Source organism: Heterocephalus glaber, unplaced genomic scaffold (genome assembly GCF_053883595.1).
Source record: "Heterocephalus glaber isolate CG9 unplaced genomic scaffold, H.glaber_assembly_v1.0 deba00000281, whole genome shotgun sequence".
Classification (NCBI taxonomy): domain Eukaryota; kingdom Metazoa; phylum Chordata; class Mammalia; order Rodentia; family Bathyergidae; genus Heterocephalus; species Heterocephalus glaber.
The window spans coordinates 35,482,014-35,504,490 of NW_028258139.1; the positions used below are offsets into that span (position 1 = coordinate 35,482,014).

Consider the following 22,477-nt stretch of genomic DNA (forward strand, 5'->3'; position numbering starts at 1 on the left):
TTTACTTGAGGGTTTATTTTGAGAAGTCTGCTGTGATTTTGATGGGCTTTCCTTTGTATATAATTTGTTTCTTTTCTCTAAGTGCTTGTAGAATTTCATTCTTCTGTTTAGTTTCTGGAATCTTGACTATTATATGCCTAGGTGTAGTTTTTATTTTTTATGATGGCTAGCTGGAGTTCAGTGTGCCTCACTTTTCTGTATGTCATATTGTTTTCCCCTGCTTGGGAAATTTTCTGCAATTACTTCTTTGAACAGTTTTTTTTAATATCATTTGCACTGTCTTCTATTTCTTGATTGATTCTGATCAGTCTTATGCTATTCTTCTTTGCATCATCTAGCAACTGGTGGATTGACTTCTCATGGTCCCTTGGTCCTTTCAAGAAATCTTTGTTTTCCTGCTCACTAATTACAATCCTGTCTTTTATGTCTGATATTCTGTCCTCATATTGCCCCATTCTGCTATGTAAGCTTTCAATGTAGTTTTTAATCTCCTGGATATCTGTTTCCATCTGTTTTATGGATTCCATTTGTTTCCTGTGTTGTGATTCCATCATGTTCCTCAGTGTCTCTACTTTTTTGTCTGTGTCTTCTGTAGATTTATTAATCATGTCTTGCACTATGGACACAATCTCTGTTGTCATCTGAGAAATTATTTCTAATTTCATTTTTTCCAGATCCTCTTTTGTTGCCAGTTCAGTGATACCAGCTGGTTGAGTTTCAGATTTTTCAATCTCATTGCCCCTTGGAGTTGTCTTTGGTCATCTGAAAGTCTGGATTTTAGTTATGTTTATGTTTCTTCTCATTTCAACCAATGTAGTCTGCTGTGCCTTTATTGAGGTGATTCTTTGCTCTCCAGTGGGCTTCAATTCTCAACATACCTCCAAGAGGCTTCTCTGATGCTCATCACTGTGCCAATTCCAATCATATCTGGGCACTCCTCTTGCTGGGGCCTGCATGCCTGCACAGCTGTTTTCCAGGTGGGTCTCTTGCTGGGGCCTCAGAATCCATGACACTCTTGTCCAGACAGGCTTCTTCCTGGGGTCTGAGCACATTTACCAATGGTATCTGAGTGCATCTCTGGCTGGGGCCTGTGTACCTGTACCACTGTTTTCCAGGTAGGTTTTTGGCTGGGGCCTTTTAGCCCAAACCACTGGAGGCTGGGCTTGGCCCTGGCTGGGGCCTACATGCCCACATCACTGTTGTCCAGTTGGGCTTCTGGCTGAGTTCTGCACTCCTGAGCCACTGGTGTCTGGGTAGGCTTCTGATTGCAGCCTGTGTGCACTTACCAATGGTATCTTGGCCTGCCTCTGTCTGGGGCCTGTACACCTGCACAGCTGTTTTCCAGGCAGGCCTATGGCTGGGACTTGCATGTCCAAGTCACTTTTTTCCATGTAGTCTTCTGGCTGGGGTCTCTAGTTTGAAGAACTTTTAACATTGCATGTAAGTATCATAACAAACTTCTACCATCTCTTAAAATAATTAGTTACTGACTATCACAATATCAGAGTTTAGAAATCAGCTCCAGTCAAACCAGAATACACATGTATTTAAGCCTTCTGGAGGAAGTTTTTGCCAGTTACTGAACACTAAATTATGACCAGATCCTAACCCTTGTCCTTGAGATTGCCTAGTCCACTGGGGAAGCACCATGGTAACTTTATAAAAATAAAGGAAGTATATGGTGCTATGAAAACACAGTGTCTGTGAAGTAATAGGACAGAGGCTTCCTGGGACAGTCACCATCCAACTGAGTCTTAAAGACAAAATAGTTTCCAGGACTATGAACATACAGTCAAACCTGTCAAAACAGAGTTCCTACAAGGAACTTCATTAGAGGAGTTTCAAATTTTACTAAAGTGAAGTAAGAAAGGGATAATAAGAGTTTCTTGTTTTCCCTAAAGATCTTACATGGCCTTGGTATATTTATGAAAACTAAATAATTAACATTTACTATTAAATAAATAAACAACAGATGTTATATTTATTTCACCAAGTTTTCCACTCAGGTTCTTTTAATGGTCTAAGGACTAACTCAGGATAGAATACTTCAGTCCTCTTTCACAAGGGCACAAATCAGGAGGACTCTGCCCCCAAAACTTAATCACCTCCCAAAGATCTCACCTCTCAAAACCACCACTTTAGAGATTAAGTTTCAGTAGCATGGATTTGGGGGCAAGAAAATTTTGAGTGACATCAGGCAATGTATGAAACAAACTACAATTTAAGATTGTTTGAAATTTTCTCACAATTGAGTTGGAATTATGTGTTTGTGGGAAGTGTTCTCCTCATTGCTTCAAATGAGGGTTACGTGTTACCAACAAGATCTATCACCATTAATGCTAATAGTCTTGATCACTTGGTTGAGATAGGCACAAACACCATACTAAATGGTCAAAAACTGAAAACTTTCACACTAAAATCAGGAACAAGACAAGTTTACCTACTATTACCACTCTGGTTCAATATAGTTCTGGAAACATAAGCCACAGCAATTAGAAAAGAGACAGAAATAAAAGGAATAAAGATAGGAAAGGAAGAAGTTAAACTGTCATTATTTGCTGACAATACGATACTTTACATAGAAGACCCAAAAAACTCTGCCAGAAGACTTCTAGACTTAATTGACAGATTCAGTAGAGTAGCTGGATAGAAGGTCAACCCTCAAAAAAAATAGCCTTCTTATGCACAAATAACAGACTCACTGAGATAGAAATTAGGGAAACAATTCCATTTACAATAGCATCCAAAAAATCTAGGAATAAATCTAACAAACGAAGCAAAAGACCTCTACAATGAAAACTACAGCACTCTGAAAAAAGAGATCAAAGAGGATACAAGAAAATGAATAGACATCCCTTGTTCCTGGATAGGAAGAACCAATGGAGTAAAAATTGCCATCATTCCAAAACTGCTATATAGATTTAATGCAATCCCAACTGAAATTCCAAAAGCATACTTCACAGAGCTTGAGAAAACAATCCAAAAATTCATTTGGAACCAGAAGAAACCTAGAATAGCAAAATCAATTTTAAGAAACAGAGACATGGCAGGGGTTATCACAATCCCCAACTTGAAATTATACCACAAAGCTATTATGATAAAAGCAGCATGGTACTGGCAAACGAATAGACCTGAGGATCAGTGGAATAGATTAGAAGATGCAGAAGCAACACCAGACATACTCAGCCACCTCATCTTTGACAAAGGAGCCAACCACCCTCATTGGAGGAAAGATAGCCTATTTAATAAATGCTGTTGGAAAAACTGGATTTCAACCTGCCAAAGATTAAAACTAGACCCATACCTATCACCATGCACTAAACTAAGATCGAAGTGGATTAAAGATCTAAATATTAAGATAGAAACACTAAGCTTGTTGGAAGATAAGTTAAGTAGAACTCTTGAAGACATTGGCATAGGAAAAGACTTTATGAACAAAACCTCACTAGCATAGGAACTAGCACAAAGAATCAACAACTGGGATCTCATCTTATTAAAAAGCTTCTGCACTGCAATGAAACCACCAACAGAGTGAAGAGACAACCTACAATGTGGGAAAAATTTTAGCAGCTGTACCTCAGACAAAGGACTACTATCTAGAATATATAAAGAACTGACAAAAAATCACACCCCCCAAATTCAAAGACCCAGTTAAAAAATGGGCATCTGAAATGAACACATTTATCAGAAAAAGAAGTAAAAGCAGCAAATAAATATATTAAAAAACGTTCAACATCACTGGTCATTTGAGAGATGCAGATGAAAACAACAGTGAGATTCCACTTCACCCCAGAAAGAATGGCTGCTATCAAGAAATCAACCACTAACAAATGCTGGCAGGGGTGTGGGGAGAAAGGACCCCTTCTTCATTGCTGGTGGGAGTGCAGGCTGGTGCAACGACTGTGGAAATCAGTATGGAGAAACATCAAAGTACTAGGACTAGAGGTCCCATTTGACCCAGCTGTTCCCCTGCTGGGTATCTTACCAAAAGAATTAAAAGAATCATACCACAGTGATATATGTGCACCCATGTTTATAGTGGTACAGTTTGTAATAGCTAAAGCTTGGAAGCAGCCCAATTGCCCATCAACTGGAAACTGGATAAAGAAGATGTGGTTTTTTTTTAATAAAATGGAGTACTATTCAGCCATAAAGAACGAGAAACTAGAGTCATTTATAGCTAAATGTATGCATATTGAGGCCATACTCTTAAGCGAAATAAAGAGGACACACATGTAAATACTGAATAGTTTCTCTAGTGTGAGAAACTGAAAGTGTAAATAAGGGTTAAAATGATTAAAATGAATAATTGATAATTTCAAATGGGAAAGAAGTTCCAAAGAGGTTGGGGTGAAGGGAGGGGAAGGGGAAAGGAAAGAAGGGGAAGGGGAAAGGAAAGAAGGGAAAGGAAAAATTATGAGAAAAGAAAAAAAATGGAAATGATGTCTATGTAAATAGGGAAGGGTGGAGGGGCTGAAGGGTGCACAGGTAATGGGGAAAAAATAAGAATCAAGATACATCATGCACAGGTACAAACACCCAATGGTAAATGTAAACATATTGTATACCTAACATGTACCAATGAAAGAACTTAATAAAAAATTAAAAATAAATAAAAAAGAATATCATCTTCCAGGCCCCCCACCTAAGCGAGCACCTCTTTTGACCGGACTCCACCTCTGAACACATGAGTCTTTTGGGAAACATTTCAGATTTAAACTATAATAACAGGCTAGATCCATAACTTCCCTCCCATGACACATATTCAGGAAATTATTCTTCCCCAGAATAACAAAGCACTTGAGGATTATGCTCCATAGAAGTTCAGGCACACCTTCTGTAAAATTGAAAACAGTAGGCACAGTAGATGATGGGGATATTCAACTAAAAATAGGAGAGGTAAACAAAGCACCGTGTGAAATAGTGAAACATTTCAGCTTTTGGTTTGCCTGTTTATCTCTGTCAATCAAACACTGTTAACCAAATTAAGTATTTCCTTGTGGAAAAATGGGTCCCATCGGGAGAAAAATCACACAGGTGATAGTTGAAATCCAAGTCTGTCCATCTTTCAATGAAGTAACAACTGAAGAACTTGAACATGTGCTAATAAATTCACAATAACTTCTTTCTACTTTTATTCTGAATGGTGCCATACATAAAGAATATGTATAATGAAGACATAGACACATGTGTGTGTATAAAAGAAGCATTCTGATAAGGACTATAAGGTATAATAGAGGTACATAGGTATAATAGATAATGTTAAATAGGAAGAAAAGGGGCAAAGGGGAAGGGGAAGTGGAAGTGGTGGGGGAAAGGAAAAAAGGGAATGGAATTAATATGAGAAATTTAAAAAATTGAAACAAAATCTTTGTAAATAGAGAGGGATGGAGGGGTTGAAGTGAGGGCAGGGGAAGGGGGAAAAAATAAAAACCAAGAGAGATTATGTAAAGGCGCAAATTTCCAATGATGAATGTTATTATATTGTATACCTAAAATGTACCAATAAAATTAAATTTATAAAATAAAAAAAATAAATATTCTGTAGCTGTCATCATGATTTAGAAATTTCTTCTACAATAGATGGAAGCCACTGATATATATTATCTTCCCTTCCTCTTAAGAATAATCAAAATCCTGCTATTTTTTAGCTTCTCTTACTACCATATATGATTTATATGTGTCACTAATATTACAAAATATTTTGCCCATTTTAAAGTTTATTAAAACATTTATACTGGATAAATTAATTGTAACTTGCTTCTTTCTTTCAGCACACCATTAAAGACATTATTGTATTAATACATGTAATTGTAGTTAATTTTCATTTTTTTATTAGTACATGTTCACAAGATATGACATTAATCATAGGGAGTTCATACATGTACATAAAACTTCTTAATTCTCTTTACATCCCCTTCATGTCCCTTCCCCCCCCATTCCCATTTACAAAAGACCAATCACCATTTCCTATTATTTATCTTTTATTTACTCTTAAATTTTTGTATGGAGTTTTCATGTAAGAGAAACCATTTGATATTTTAGTTTGTGTGTCTGATTTATTTCACTTAACATTATGGTCTCAAGGTACATCTATTTCCCTAAAAATGACCCAAATTTATTCTTCTTTATGGCAGAAGAGTGCATCATTGCGTATAAACATCACATTTTCTTAACTCATTCATCTCTTGGTGGACATATAGGCTGCTTCCAAGACTTAGATGCTATGAATTGTGCTGCTATAAACTTCGGTGTGTAGGGACAGTTAGAGGGGGAATACAGGCAGAGATGATGTAGGACATAACATGGCTTGTATATTTACCACAAGCATGTCCTGTACTGTGTACTTGAGGAAGCTAGCTCTATTGAAATTATTCCATGTATTCACTATGTGTCCCTTAACCTCCTGACCTTTCCCTCAATGCAGAAACAGAGGCTAAGGCCCTGACTGGCTTAGATTATACCGATCAGTGAAACAGTTTTTTAGAAACTAGTTTACTCCTGAGCAAATTCCAGGTCCCAGTCGAATTCAACCTGCCTTGTATAGCATCCTTTTACCTGGCAGCTATTCCCTGCATTCACGACCTTATAAATAAAACTTTTGGTTTTCATTACTTTCACTTCTGACTTCCTCATTCTTTGCCAGACCTTACTTCCCCATTCTCTGCTAGGGACCTTCGACTGTGAGCCAGTCTCTTCCCAGTTCCCCTTTCTTCACCATAGTGGAGATGAGAAATCCACAGACAACAGAGAGGGGATGGAGGGTCATTGTGTATCCCTAGCCCCTCAAAGACCACTTGCCAGATGCTGCAGGTATGCATGTGTCACTGTAATATAATGTCTTCAACTCTTTCAGGAAGATGCCTAGAAAGAGAATAGTTGAGTCTAATTAGATTTCTAGTTTTACCTTTTGAGGAAGTTTCACAGTGATTTTACTAGTTTACATTCTAACCGACAATGTAGACACATTCCTTTTTACCACAGTCTCGTCTGCAGTTGTCATTATTTGATTTCTTGATGATGGTTATTCTTACTAGACAAAGAAGGAATCTCAGTGTTATTTTAATTCACATATCTCTAATGGTCAGATATGTCGAGTAATTTTTCATGTATTTGTTGACTATTTCCACTTCTTTTTCTGTGAAGTATCTATTCATTTTAGTTGCCCATGCTTTATTGGGTTTTTTATTTGGGGGTCTGATTTTTTTTAGTTCTTTATATATTCTAAATATTAGATCACTATCCAAGGAGAGCTTTAAGGAATTTTTTTTACTCTTTAGGTTGTCTCTTCACCCTCTTGATTCCTTTCTTTGCTGTTTTGAAGTATTTTTAATTTGACATAATCCCACTTGTTGATTCTTGATGTTATTTCTTGTGTTATTGGGGTTCTGTACATAAAGTTCTTGCTTATGACGGTGTCTTGGAGAGTTTTACTTATTTTACCTTTCAGCAAATTGTTTCATTTTAATATTTAGGTCTTATTTCCATTTTAATTTCAGTTTAGTACATAGTGAGAGATATGGGCCTACCTTCAATCTTCTGCTTTTGTATAGCCAGTTTTCCAGCATCATTTGTTTTATAGGTTATCTTTCCTCCACTGTATGTTTTGGCTCCTTTGTCAAATATTAGATGGCTGAATGTCGCTGAATTTTTTTATCACTCTATCTTCTCATTGATTACCTCTGCTGCCCACACATTCAATAGAAATTTTTATCCCTTGTACTTCTTTTTGGTCACTGTTCATGGACTCTTTTTTCTTTGTTAAACTGGTCACTCATATTATGTGATTTTGTCTAGCTTAGTTAGCTTTTTATTAGTGTTTTCTGTAAGCTCACTGATAATTTTTTATTAAGTTCATTATCTGCTTAATTATATTATCTTTGAGCTTGCTGAATACCTTATTGATCTGTTTCTTTTTGGCCCCTCTTTCAAAATTCCATATAATTCAGGTGTTTGGCTTTTGATTTCCTTCCCATTAATGCCCCAAGAATCTGCTTTTGGGAAGTTGGACGTTATTGGAAGCATTTTGTTGCTGTGTTTTCTCATGATTCTATTATTGTGTGTGTGTGTGTGTGTGTGTGTGTGTGTGTGTGAGAGAGAGATTGCATGTGCTGAGGTTTGCAGTTTGATTCAAGTAGAAAGACTTTGTTGTTACCAGTCATAAGTTTGCTTTAGTGTCTGCTTTCCAGACTCCGGGTGTGTCTAACCATAGGGCTTTGCCTCTGTCCCAAGATCTGACCATGTCCATTGATTGAGGATCAGAAAAATGTAGTTTAAGTAGCCCAACATGCAGTTTTCTAACAATTAACTGCAGTATTGTTGATGACACAGAGACAAATCAGGTGTTGGCATACAGTAAAAATTATTAACAGCAATAATTATGCCACCTTGACAATAGCAACAAAACTAGCAACAGTAATTGAGTCAAAGAAAAACTAAATATTGACAAAAGAACTACTTAACAGAAAATCTGTATTTATAATATAGTCACAAAACAGATTAAATTATGTCATACAATAAACAGCTATTAAGTCCTACTATACCACCATTGATAATATAGAAAAGAATTCAACAATAGTAGCATAGAGGCACCTAAATATCTAAAGATCAATAAAACTTAATAGTAATACTAGTAAAGATGATGTAGGTGGAAAAGGGAAAAATGAAAAAAGAAAAATTTGAAAAATAAAAATTAGGAGGAGAGAAAATGAGATAAAAGATCCTAGTTAGTAAAATAAATTTAATAAAATTAGATAAAAGTAACAGAAAGGAACAGATAAGAAATAGAAGAAAACATAGAGAGCAAAATAAACAAAACAGTACAGAAAAGAAAAAACCCAAAGCCACAAAATATGAAGAGAAATAAATTTAAAAATTCCTTCGATTTTGAATGAGTGGTTTCTTTTCTGTAATATTAGAGTCCACCAGAATGGGTAAAGGGTAGTGAGTGAGTCACTATGAAGACCTGTTTTGTTTCCTCATTGATGTTTTTGTGTGTGAATATTGAGCCTGCCCCACCTTTCTTGCTGGTCATAATCATTCAATGGTAACCCATGGAATGGCTGTATTCAACTCCCAGTTTCTATATCCCTCTGTGTGCCCCAAGTCAAGGCTTTCTCCACCAAAGTTTATGTTCTGAGGGTTTGTGAGGTGATCCCTCTGCTCCAGAGGCCCCTTAGTCTATACACCTCTGAGCCAAGGCATACATCTGATCATGTTGACAGATGGATGAGATCACTAAGCTGTGTGCAGGTTGCTGGTGAGGGGGTGTCAAGCAGTCTACTGAGAATTACTGCTCTCAAACACATCCCCCATCCTTCAAAAGCCACATACCACTGGTCTGGCTTCTTAACTCAGAGGGCAGGACCCCCATGTTCTTTCCAGCCTGAGCTTACACTTCATGGGTTTCTACATCTACCATACACCCTCTCCATGAGTGACTCCTTGCCGTCTCCCATCCAGTGACAGTGTTAGAGTGACCTCAGAAGCTCTGAAGTGTATTAGTTCTGTGGTTCTGTAGTTCAGTCTTAAACAATCAACTTTTTCCCAAATGGCTCCTGATTAATCACTCTCATATATGGTAGCAATGGCAGTGGATTTCTTTCCCAACTGCCATATAGAAGAAGTCACTTCCAGAGAAAAACTCTACACTGTTTTTGCAGTTTTCAGTAGCTGTGGGCTTTTCTTGGGGTTAGCACTGCCATCCAAGTCCATTGTTTGTCCACAGACCTGTTGACCCTTTCCAGGCTTTCCTTGTGTTAGCAGGGACAGGATCCCTCCCAGAAGCTGAGGTGAGCTTTCCAGACTGCTTCATTATTTTCTCTGTGTTGTGTTGTATTTTTTCAGCTTCTCTCTAGTTTTCAAGTTTTCCTGTCACCTTCTCCTGATTCCTTGGGATCTAGGATTCTTTTTTATTCACCAAATTGTGTTCCAGGTGTCTCTATTCCCAGTTCCAGAGTGGTTGTATTTTGCTGCTGGTTTTTACTCCACGAGTTTTAATCTCTGACCTCACTTCCATTTCTGTAAACATATCCCTATCTCAATATTATTGGCTTTTATTTTTCAGTGTGTGGTTTTTATAAACAATACTGATATAAATAGTTTTGCGTATATGTCCTGATAAATATGAGCTTAAATTTTTCTTGAATATATAACTAGGAGTAGAGCTGCTCTCTGATATGTGGCAAGACTATAATTTTCAAATATCAGCAATTTATTTCAAAAACTGTCATAATTATTCCAAAATATATATAAAAATCCAAAGGACTGTAAAATTTTGAACAAAGAATAAAGTGGAAGAACTTACAATACTTGATTTTAATACTTATAGTGAAGCTACAGCCATTAATATACTGTCATATTTGTAACATAGACAAGACAAATAGTCAATGGAAGGGAATACAGAGAAATAGACCAATGCATATATTGTCAATTTATTTCCAACAAAGATATAAAGCCATTCTTTGGAGAGAAGAAAGTTTTTTTCACATAGAAAAATTAATTCTCCAGGTGCAATTAATGAACAATGAATCTTACAACATACATGTATATAACTTATCTTTAAATAGAGACTAGAACCAAATGTGAAGAAAACACATAAAGCTTCTAAAATTTTATTGACTATGTATTTGGAAAAGATATTTTTGCTGTTTTATTTTTTTAAAAATCAAATTTATTATGTATATTTAATGTATACAACATGATGTTATAGGATACACATACATAGTAAAAAGGTAACTACAATTGAGAAATTGATACATCCATCTCCCATAGTTACTCATTCTTTTTGCTATGGACACTTAAGTTGGTTCCATATCTTGGCTATTGTGAATAATGTTGCACTGAACATGAGAGTACATATATCTTTATGAGTTAGGAATTTTATTTACTTAAGTAATATTCAGAAAAGGAATCACTAGGTCATATAATAATTTCTTTAGAAACCTCCAAATTGTTTTCTATAGTGTCTATACCAATCTACATCCCTCCCCTCCAACACTGTACAGGAATTATTTTTTTTTAATTAAGTTTATTGATACATTTTAGGTATACATTATGATCACATTCATCATTGGAAACTTCTACCTTTACATGATATATCTTGGTTCTTATTTCTTCCCATTCCTCTTCCCTCCCTTCCACCCTTCTACCTCTCCCTATTTACAAAACCATCATTTCTGCTTTTTCCTTCTTTTCTCATATTTCTTCTTTCCCTTCTTTCCTTTCCCCCAGCCCCCTATTTCTACTTCCCCTTTGAACCTTTTCTTCCTATTTCACATTATCTATTATTCATTTTAATCCTCATTTACTTTCAATTTCTCACACTAGTGAAAATATTTGTCACGTGTCCTATTTAATTCAATTAAGAGTATGGCCTCAATATGCATCCATTTAGCTCTAAATGACTCTAGTTTATCATTCTTTAGGGCTAAGTAATACTCTATTTTTTAAAAAAATACATCTTCTTTATCCAGTCACCAGTTGATGAGCATTTGGGCTGTTTCCAAGATATAGCTATTACAAACTGTGCCACTGTAAACATAGGTGCACATACATCGCTGTGGTGTGATGCTTTTAATTCCTTTGGGAAGATACCCAGCAGGGGAATAGCTGAGTCAAATGGGACTTCCAATCCTAGTTTTTGAGGAATCTTCACACTAACTTCCACAGTGGTTGCACCAGTCTACACTCCTACCAACAGTGGACAAGGGTACCTTTTTCCCCACCACCTGGCCAACATTTATTACTGGTTCATTTCTTGATAGCAGCCATTCTTTCTGGAGTGAAGTGGAATCTCAGCATTGTTTTTATTTGCATCTCTCAAACGACCAGTGATGTTGAACATTTTTTCATATGTTTATTTGCTGTTTCTAGTTCTTTGCCTGAGAAATATTGGTTCATTTCAGATGCCCATTTTTTGGATCGGGTCTTTAAATTTGGGGGATCTGATTTTTTAAAGTTCTTTGTATATTCTAGATAATAGACCTTTGTTTGAGGAACAGCTGGTAAAATACTTTTCCCACATTGTGGGTTATCTCTTCACTCTGTTGGTGGTATCTCTTGATGTGCAGAAGCTTTTTAATAAGATGAGATCCCTGTTGTTGATTCTTTGTGCTAGTTCCCTTGCAAGTGAGGTCTTGTTCATAAAGTCTTCTTCTATGCCAATGTTTTCAAGAGTTCTACCTAACCTATCTTCTAGCAGGTTTAGTGTTTCTATTTTAATATTCACATCCTTGATCCTTTTCAATTTTAGTTTAGTGCATGGTGAAAGACATGGGTCTAGTTTTAATCTTTGGCAAGTTGAAACCGAGTTTTTCCAGCACCATTTATTAAAGAGGCTATCTTTCCTCCAATGAGGGTTTTTGGATTTTTGGATCCCTTGTCAAAGATGAGGTGGGTGAGTATGTCTGGAGTTGTTTCTGCATCTTCTAATCTGTTCCATTGATGCTGGGGTCTGTTTCTTTGCCAGTAGCATGCTGGGTTTTTTTTTTTTTTTTTTTATCGCAGTAGCTTTGTAGTATACTTTCAGGTTGGAGATTGTGATACCCCCTGCCTTGTCATTGTTATCTTTAATTGTTAAGTCTCTTCTGGTTTCAAAAGAATTTTTGGATTGTTTTCTCTAGTTCTGTGAAATATGCTGTTGGAAATTCCATTAGGATTACATTGAATTATCGCTCTTATGGAAATATGGCTATTTTCACTATATTGGTTCTTCCTACCCAAGAACAAGGGATGTCTTTCCATTTTCTGATATCTTCTTTGATCTCTTTTTTCAAAGTGCTGTAGTTTTCAAGGTAGAGGTCTTTTGCTTTTTTCTTTAGATTGATTCCTAGATATTTCATTTTTTGGATTCTACTGTGAAAGGAACTGTTTCTCCCATTTTTCTCCCAGTAAGTCTGTTATTTGTGTACAAGGCTATTGATTTTTGAGTGTTGATCTTGCACTGAATTTGGTTATTAAGTCTAGAAGTCTTTTGGTGGGGTTTTGGGGGTCTTCCATATAAAGCATCATGTCATCCAGAAATAATGACAGTTTAATTTCTTCATTTACTATCTTTATCCCTTTTATTTCTTTCTCTTGTCTAATTGCTGCGACAAATGTTTCCAGAATTATATTGAACAGGAGTGGTAACAGTGAACATCCTTGTCTTATTTCTGATTTTAGCATGAAAGATTTCATTTTTTGACCATTTAGTATGACGTTGGCTGTTGGTTTTTCATAGATGGCTTTTATCAGGTTGAGATAAAGACCATATATTCCAATTTTTTTGTAGGATTTTTACCATTAATGGGTGTTGCATTTTGCTAAATAATTTTTCTGTATCTATTAAGATGGTGAGGGCCAGAGATTTAGCTCAGTGGTTCTGCCACCTGACTCGCAAGTGCAAGATCCTGAGTTCAATGCCAGGTACCAAAAAAAATAAAAAATTAAGATGGTCATATGGTTTTTGTCCTTGACTCTGTTAATATAGTGCATAACATTTATTGATTTATGTATGTTGAACAATCCTTGCATCCCTAGGATGAATCCCACTTGTTCAGGGTATATGATCTTCTTGATGATCTTCTGCATTCTGTTTGCCAGTATCTTATTGAGCATTTTTGCATCTATATTCATTAGGGAGATTGAACTGAAGTTCTCTTTTTTGGTTGGGTCTTTCTCTGCTTTTGGAATCAAGGTAATGCTTGCTTCCAGGAATGAATTTGCGAGTATTGCTTCTCTTTTAATTTTGTTAAAGAGTTTTAGCATTAGTGGCATTAGCTCTTCTCTACATTTCTTGTAGAATTCAGCCATGAAGCCACCAGGATCTGGGCTTTTTTTTGTTGATAAGTTTTTAATTATGTTTTCAATTTCATTGATATTGGGTTGTTTACAATTTATGGTACTCTACATGATCAAAGAAACTTTTCTAGTAACCAACTATAGAAATGATCCCTGAAAGTATAGCCTTGGTTGTTTAGAATTTTTATATCTTCTTGGTTCAATTTTGGTAATTCATATGTATCTAGCAATCTGTCCATTTCTTCTGTGTTTTCCATCTTATTGGTGTATAGGTTTTCAAAGTAGTATTAATGATCCTCTGGATTTCTGCTGGATCTATTCTAATTTCACCTTTTTAAGTTAATTCCATGGATCTGAGCCTTTTGTTTCCTTTTTTTTTTTTTTTTTTGGATAAATTTGGCTAAGGGTTTGTTGATTTTATTTATTCTTTTAAAAAACCAACTCTTCAATTTGGTGACTTTTTTGTATTATTCTCTTAGTCTCCATTGCATTGATTTCTGCTCTAATCTTTATAATTTTCTCCCTCATATGAGCTTTGCATTTTTCTTGCTTTTCTTTTTCTGGAATCTTGTGGTTCAGAATTTACTGTTTTCCTAGCGTGGGTATTCACTGCTATGAGTTTCCCTTGTAAAACTGCTTTCACTGTGTTCCATAAATTCCAGTATATTGTATTGGCATTGACATTTAATTGTAGAAACTGTCTAACTTCTTCTTTAATTTCCTCTGTGACCCATTGGTTGTTCAGAAGGGTGTTATTTAATTTCCATGTATTTATGTAGTTCTTATGGTTTCTTTTGCTATTGATCTCCAATTTCTTTGCACTATGATCTGATTGTATAAAGGGGATAACTTCTGTTCCTTTGCATTTACTTAGGGATGTTATATGAGTTAGCATGTGGTCTATTTTGGAAAATGACCTGTGCACCACTGAGGAGAATGTGTATTCTGATTTTGTGGGGTGGAACACTCAGTAAACATCTGTTAAGTTCATTTGTTGAAGAGTTTGGTTCAGTTCTAGTATTGCATTGTTGATTTTATGTCTAGTTGATCTGTCTATCTGTGATAGTGGGCTATTGAGTTTCCCCTACTATGATTGTATGAGTGCTTATTTTATTTTTCAGGTTCATTAATATTTGTTTTATATAGTTGGATGCATTAGTATTTGGTGCATATATATTTATGATTGTCATCTCTTCTTCTTGGATTGTTCCCTTTACAAGGATGTAGTGACCTTCTTTGTCTCTCTTAATTAGTCTTGGTTTGAAATTCACTTTGTCTACAAATAGGATAGCTACCCCTGCCTTCCTTCGGGTTCCTGTTGCATGGAGTATTGTTTTCCATCCTTTGACTTTCAGTCTATGAATTTCTTTTTAAATTAAGTGTGTTTCTTTTTGGATTTTGCCTCTTGATCCATTTTGCCAGTCTATTTTTTATTGGTGAATTGAGAACATTAACATTGATGTTTATAACTGATATGTATTGATTTATCCTTGTCATGATCATTTCCTATTGTTGAATTTTTTTCTCCCTTTGCATTTAATTTCTTCCCTTGCCTGATGAATTCATTCTTCTGGGCTTCATGGAGTTGTTACCCTCATTGTCATTTCCTAGGATATTTTTTAGAATTTTTTGCAGCACTGGTTTGGTATTCATGAAGTTCCCAAATTGTTCTTTGTCATGAAAATATCTTATTTCTCCATTTATTTTGAAATATAGTTTTGCAAGATACATCAATGTGGGTTGGATGTTTCTTTCTTTTAGAGCTTGAAATCCTCCAGGGTTTGTGTTGAGAATTACTTCACTTGAGGGTTTGTGTTGAGAAATCTGCTGTGATTCTGATGGGCTTTCCTTTGTATGTGATTTGTTTCTTTTCTTTACCTGCTTTTAATATTTTGTTCTTGTTTTGGACTTCTAGAATCTTGACTGTTATATTTCCAGATGTATATTTTTTTATCACAGCTAGTTGGAATTCTATATGCCTTACTTACCTTTATGTCAAATTCTTTTTCCTTGTTTGGGAAGTTTTCTGGGATTACTTTTGTAAAAAGTTTATTCATGTCTTTTGTGCAATCTCCAACTCCTTCACTGACTCCAATCAATCTTAATTTATTCTGTTTTGTATCACCCTGTAGCTGTTGGATTGATTTCTTATGGTCCCTTGGTATTTTTAAGAAATCTTTATTTTCATGTTTGTCAACTACAATCCTGTCTTCTATATCTGAAATTTATTCCTCACATTCACTTATTCTGCTGTGGAAAGTTTCAAAGGAATTTTTAATTTCTTGGATAACTGCTTGGATGTGTTTTATGTTTTCCACCTCTTTTCTATGCTGGTTATTCATGGTTTCCATGATTTTCTTTAGCTCCTCTGTTTTTTGTCTGTGTTGCTCTGGAGTTATTAATCATGTCTTCAACAATCTCTGTGGTCATCTGAGAAATTATTTCTGATTTCATTGTTTCCAGAGCCTCTTTTATTACCTCCCTTGTTACCAGTTCAGGGAGTCCAGGTGGTTGAGTTTCATATTGTTCCATCTCATTGCCCTCTGGATTTAGCTTTGGTGATCTGGAAATCTGGGTTTGAGTCTTGTTTAGGTGTCTTCTCATTTCTAATTTTTTGTTGCTATTGCTGTTGTTGGTATTTTTCGTTTAATTCCTGGGTTGCTGCTTGTAAATTGCTTATTGCAAGTATCTTTATTGCTAGTATTTAGAACCCTTAGGGAATTGCTACTTCTTAGATTGTCCTCCAGGTTTACTTGGCCTTTGGGTTTTGAACCTGTAATGGCCTTTAGAAAAATCTCAGTCTTGGTATACCAGAAAGGATAACTGACTAGAACAATCATGTCACCTTGGCCAAAGTAATGTAGTCAACATCAACAACAGCATCAAACACAGCCTAGAAAATGACAAACTGTGACAAAAAATCTACTACCTTTGACCACATGAACTAGACTTGTTGTTATATATCAAAAGCTAGAACCAACCAGAAATATATTTGCAGTAAATAAGCCCTTCAATATATTGAATTTGCCCTCTGGAGAGATCAGATCATGAATTGTATTCTTGATTTCATTGATTTGTCACTTTTAAAAAAATTTGTTTATTTGAACCATGGTATAGTTAAGCACTAACAACAAACAGGAAAAAATTCTGTGACTTTTGAAATTAAGAGTGTAGCCATCTAGGAATGGGGTAAGAATGGGAAGTTGAGGGCAGAAGTGGGAAGTCGAGGCAGGGACCTAGGGGAAGGGCAGGGACTACAGCTTTAGGGGGAAGTTTGACAGAATAGTGAGCAGTGTGGTAGAGGAGTTGTGCATGAGGAATGAGACATCCTGTTCTGTCCCAGTAGTGCCATTAGCTTTTGTGTAGATAAGATAAACTTGCCTAATGTCACCCAGCTAGCAGATGGCACTACAGGAGCTATCTGAAACCACACTGGGGGAAAGGGGTAGGGGTGCTCCTGCACAGGTTCAAAAGGCTACCTTCTCTGAAGCTAGGGAGGGTGCTGCACCCTGGGGTCTTTGTGGCCAGGGAGGCCCAGGAAAGCATTGGGGGGTAGTGCCAGATGCAGGGGTCAGAGCTGTAGCCAGCCAGCCTGGATACTCCCCATCCAGTGCCCTGAGTCTCAGTCCTCAATTCCATGGCCTTGCTCTTCTCCTAGTCCTATGTTCCTGACCTGATGTTAAATGATATGCTTAAAAGGGTCCAGTCCTGCAGAGGTCTATGGGGGCCACAGGGCCTAGGACTTCTGACCCAGAGGAGGGTCATTAGGGCCCAGCTCTACCTGACCATGTGCCAGGAGCTTAGGATCTGAAGGAGGAAGGGGGCCTAAATTGAGCTGGAGGCAGGGTTATAGTCTTCCAGCTGACTGGGGCCTGCCCCCCAAACCTCAAGCAGCTCTTCCACCTGGCCTCTGCCCACCTAATGCTGTCCTAGTGCTGCAGCAGACCTGGCTGGCACAGCTGTAGCTTCCAGAATGCAGCCTCCTCAGACATGAGAAGAACACTCTACCTGCTTGCTGCTCAGGGGCTGGGAGGGTGCTTCAGCTCCCTGTGGGGGCCAGGCCAAGGCCACTGGCTTTGTGGAGGGAGCTGGAATGAGAGCTACCCTGGCTAGAGTCCAGGGAGCTGCTGTAAAATCCAAGGAAAGACTCAGGCTCCAAACCAGGTTCAGTTGCTTTTGTGGCCAGCAGCTCTGCTCATGACCTCAAAGTGGCCCCAAATTTCAGGCACCTGATAATCAACATCACCCATTACAGTGGGCTCTTTAGGTATTAAACCACAATGATGGGAAGAGGACTGCATAGGTGGGGCTGCATTTTCCTGTGTAAGAGGAGAGAAGACATTCATTTGGGATGGACACAGAGCTGGTCCTTAGGGAAGGGGCAAAGGGAGGAGTAGGGGACTACATAGGGCTATACTCTGCACTTGTGGGTTTTGGCTGGGCAAGAAGCAGGTGGCCTCCTCTGGAGGCTGGGCCCTACTTCTTGCTGAGCTCCTTGGCCCAGTAAGTAGCAGCCTCCACAGCACTCATGGCAGCTGCTCGCAGCCCACCCTGCTCCAGGGCATGGAGACCATAGGCAGTGGTGCGGGCCAGTGTGAGTACGTCTGTTCGCAGCTGAGCTGGGTGCTGCCCCTCCCACTGCAGCATCTTGGCTGTTCCCAGCAGGGTCTGGGCAGCAATGCGGTGGGCCAGGCTACTGGGCATGCCCATCTTGATGGCACCTTCAGCCAGGGCCTCAGAGAATGTGCACACAAAGGCCACGCCACTGTCACTCAGGGCAGTGTGGATGTCCAAGTAGGCCTCAGGCTCCTCCTCATAAGCCCACAGGCCTCCAGCAAGTTCTGCAGGAGTTTGGCCTCACTGTTCCCTGTCGGGAGCAATGCTACATAACTTTAGGGTAAAATCATTTGGTTAGCCTAGTTCTCCTGCCTACAGCCCAGATATGGAATTCTGAGACATAATTCCATTTTGGCCTCCGGTCACAACGGAGACCTCAATGATCCAGTGATGCTGTGATTCTCCAGGACAAGAAACATCCTGGGAGCTGAGAACATCCTGGGAAGAAAAAACTTCTACTCAGTTCCTCCTTGTTCTTGGATTGTTACATCTTATTTATGCAGGATGTACTGAACTCTCTGCAAGTCATTTGTTACATTTGTTTCTCCCGATGTACTGAGTATGGAATAAAAGGTGCAGTAAACTGGGGGCTTTTGTCTTTGCCGCCCAGAGCAGCACCGATCAAACCCAAAGCTCAGCTTCTTCTCAGTCTCATTTTTCTACCTTTCCTGTAATTCACCGTGTACTGCCATGGCTCACAGGAGACTAGGACTTAACTGTAGAGGTTCAAGTAATGTACCCTTTCCCTGTTCCCTATAGCTCCCAGCATGGAGGCCCCTTGCCATCACCATGGCCCCTCCCTGGACTACACAGGGCAGGTTGGGTGATACCCAGAGCACTCGTGTTTTGGGGGGCAGTAGCTCCTCTAGGGTGCTGAGAGAGACTCCAGCAGCTACAGATACCAAGATGTGTTCAGCAGTGACCATGGGGGCCACCTCCTCCAGGACAGCAGGCAGGACTTGAGGCTTGGTGGCAAAGATGACCAGCGAACACCTCTGCAGCACCTCCTGGTTGGAGTGGGTAGTCTGGCAGCCCAGAGCCCGGAAGTGGCAGAGGTTCCTGTCTGTTGGTGCACTGGCCAGCACGTGCTGAGCTTCCACTTTGCCTGCTCGGATGAGGCCCTGCGCTATGGCCTCTGCCATTCGGCCCGCACCCATGAAGCCCACGAGCCGCGGGTCAGGGCTCACAGCAACCATAGCACTAGCGGTTCGTAGGCCAGAGAAGTAGGTCCTGATTTGTCACTTTATATTCTCTGCTATCTCACTGATATTTCTTAAGATTATCTTGAACTCATATTTAAAAATTCATAAATTTCCACAAACTCTGTGGGGTTAGTCACTGGAGAATTCTTGTAATCATGTAGTGACATTGTAGTGACATTGTTACCTTGCTTCTTCATTTTTTCCCTATCTCTGCATTGATGTCTGTGCATCTTGTAGTGTAGTCACTTTTCCCAAACTTCACAGAGTGGCTTTTGTAGATGAAGACTATGCTGCAAATGATCTAAGGGTGTCAGTTAGGGAGGGTACGGTGGTTCTGGTTCTGTGTGGGCATGGTTATGATTACCATTAGCAATGATCAGAGGTGCCTCAGTAGTCTGACCTGAAGGAGTTTTCTGCAGTGATGTTGGTTGAATAGAGTATTAGGGGAAGATTTTAGGGATCTTTCTGTTCTTAAAAGTCTTAGCTGTGGGGACTTTTAAATGAACAAGAGTAGAAAAGAGTTTAATGTTTGTTCCAGTTCCAAATCATTATTTTGAGCATTAATTAAAATACATTTTATCTTAAAGACATTTAATCAGTTTAATCTTTTAATCAAAATTAAAATCAATATTTTCCTTTAAGACCTGTTATAGCATCCTTGCCTCTGTATTAAATAAACTGGCTCTTAAGTTCTTGACTGTATTTATAGAGTTTTAAAAATCTTCTCTCTTCTGCCAGGGCTAACCTATTAACTTTTTTAAAAATTATTTTTTGTTTTATTTATTTATTTTCAGTACCGGGGATCAAACTCAGGTCCTTGTGCTTGCAAGGCAGCCATGGTGCCACTGAGCTAAATCTCCAGCCCCTAACCTATTTATTCTTGATAGCTTACTTTTGTATAGTTTTCTCTCTCATTTCTTACTTCCTGTATTCTAAGAAATCCACAAATAACCAATTGTGTTGATTTTTTAATAAGCATAAGTGGATTCTGAATGAGAAGCTGAGCTCTTCACACAGACCCAAGGTGCTTAAACTGGCCTGCCCAAACATTGAGACGAATGGTTTGGTAGCTCAGGGTGTTCTGGGTTTCTCTTTCTAGTTTTCAGGTTGATCAGGAAAACCAGATAGCATAATGAAGAATTGCAGAAATGCAAAAGTATGTATTTTTTCATAATATGAAAGCTCTCAGAAAAGTCATGTTAACCCTGACAAATAAGTAAATAAATCAATACTCACATCACCTTATAGTAACTACCACAAATGACTCTGTGTAATGACTTATGTCTAAATGCCCTGCCAAAGCCTCATGTGCTCATAGGTGGAGCTTTTCAGAGGTGGCTAGATGTAGGGTGTGTGATAACTAAATGGGTTTAGCATACCTAACTCTGGATGTGGATAGTGGGAAGGCCCACCCTGGGGGTGGGTGGCACCAATCAATAGGCTTGTAGCCTGGATGGAATATAAAGGCAGAGAAGGAAGGCAGGCTGCTGCTTGATGCTTTACTGACTCCTGCCTGCCACACCATGAACTGTTTCTCCCCTGTGAGGCCCTTCTGTCATGTTGCCCTGCCTTGGAGCTGGAGTGAAACCTATACAAACTGTGAGCTGAAATAAACCTTTCCTCCTTTAACTCTGGATGTCAAGTATTTCGTCTCAGCAGTGAGATAAAGTAACTAAGACACTCTGCCAGAACTACAACCTTGCACAAAAGCTGCTGCTCCCTTATTCAAAACAATGCTTCTTGAAGAACATCTGTTCAGCAACTGCCTATTCAAATTCCAACAGGTGTTACCTTGTTATCAAATCTTGAGGGAAAGAATTATTGTTTAAAATATTGTGTGTAATTCTCCCTATTTTCACCTTTAAAAACTTCCCCTTTTCTCAACTTTGAAGGCATTCACTTTACTATGATACACATGTTCCCATTGCAATACTTTATTATCCCCAAATAAATATCATTATTCTTTGGGGGACCTCTCTCTGACCTTAGGTTGGCAATATTATACTAAATATAATTTGATCCTAATTTCTTGACTCAAGTTATTGTCATTCATGGTAATATTTGATGAGTTCTCTGTGATATGTTGAAGAATTTATCAAACTTTCCCATAGTATGATCTATTCTGAATGTGGCTTTTGCTGCTTCTTCCAGCTCAGTGATAAAATCCAAATCCATCATCACCACTACCATTGATACCCAGATACTCAGGGCTATTGCCTATATATTAAGTTTCCAGGTAAAAAGACTGTTTTAGCTAATGTTCCTGGCTTTTGTTTTTCCAATCTAACTTTTCACTACCACCAATACTTATTTCTCATCCCCTCTGTTGCTCCACTCACCACCAGTACCACTGTCTGATTACAATTTAGGAATAAGTTTCCTAGAAAATTTTAGATAACAGATGAGTCTTCTGCAAATTATTTCTGGATGGAACATCATTCTGAGATTTTGCTCATTTGAGCAATTTTTGTGTGCTTGTGCCTATTCACAATTTTATTCACTTTGAGAATTGAGTACATGCATCATCCTAGATGGAAGAAAGTGGTATTTTGTATTTCACAAATTTTACAAAAAGTATGACAATATTTCTTCTTCATAAAACTATTCCCATTATTTCTAGTTAAGTACATTTTTTCTTACTTTGAAAGCTTATATGAGATAATGTCATTAAAATTTCTTAAACAGATAATTCTTAATAATCTCTTATGTAATCTGGCCACTTCCTTCATCTTCCTGCCTGGAAAGATTAGGGTGAACTGGGCACAGGGGCACTGACTTACTCATCAGTAAATTGATCCCTGCAGCTCCCAGAGGAACAGAATAAGAAGCATTTAACAGTGAGGCAAAGAGTGGAACAGAAGCACCTGACACTCATA

General features: G+C 38.1%; 1 protein-coding gene and 2 pseudogenes across 3 annotated transcripts in view; all 3 read right to left on the reverse strand.

Annotated features, from left to right (window-relative positions):
* Positions 1-6,809: 6,809 nt before the first annotated feature.
* Positions 6,810-22,477, reverse strand: part of Slc4a4 (solute carrier family 4 member 4) — a 393,201-nt gene continuing 377,533 nt past the window's right edge. Inside the window, exon 25 of one of the 2 annotated variants that reach the window (XM_087184461.1) lies at positions 6,810-6,864. In XM_087184461.1, the coding sequence (XP_087040587.1) occupies positions 6,825-6,864 (40 nt within the window). In that variant the 3' untranslated portion in view covers positions 6,810-6,824. The remainder of the gene's footprint in view (positions 6,865-22,477) is intronic. The other variant, XM_087184451.1, reaches the window with a different exon arrangement.
* On the reverse strand, positions 10,637-22,323 carry LOC101723719 (pyrroline-5-carboxylate reductase 3-like; annotated as a pseudogene). Its single transcript, XR_015440253.1, has 2 exons — positions 19,160-22,323; positions 10,637-18,649 (listed from the first exon to the last, which is right to left on the reverse strand). The product of XR_015440253.1 is annotated as a pyrroline-5-carboxylate reductase 3-like (transcript).
* Positions 13,861-13,951, reverse strand: LOC147830277 (small nucleolar RNA U3; annotated as a pseudogene).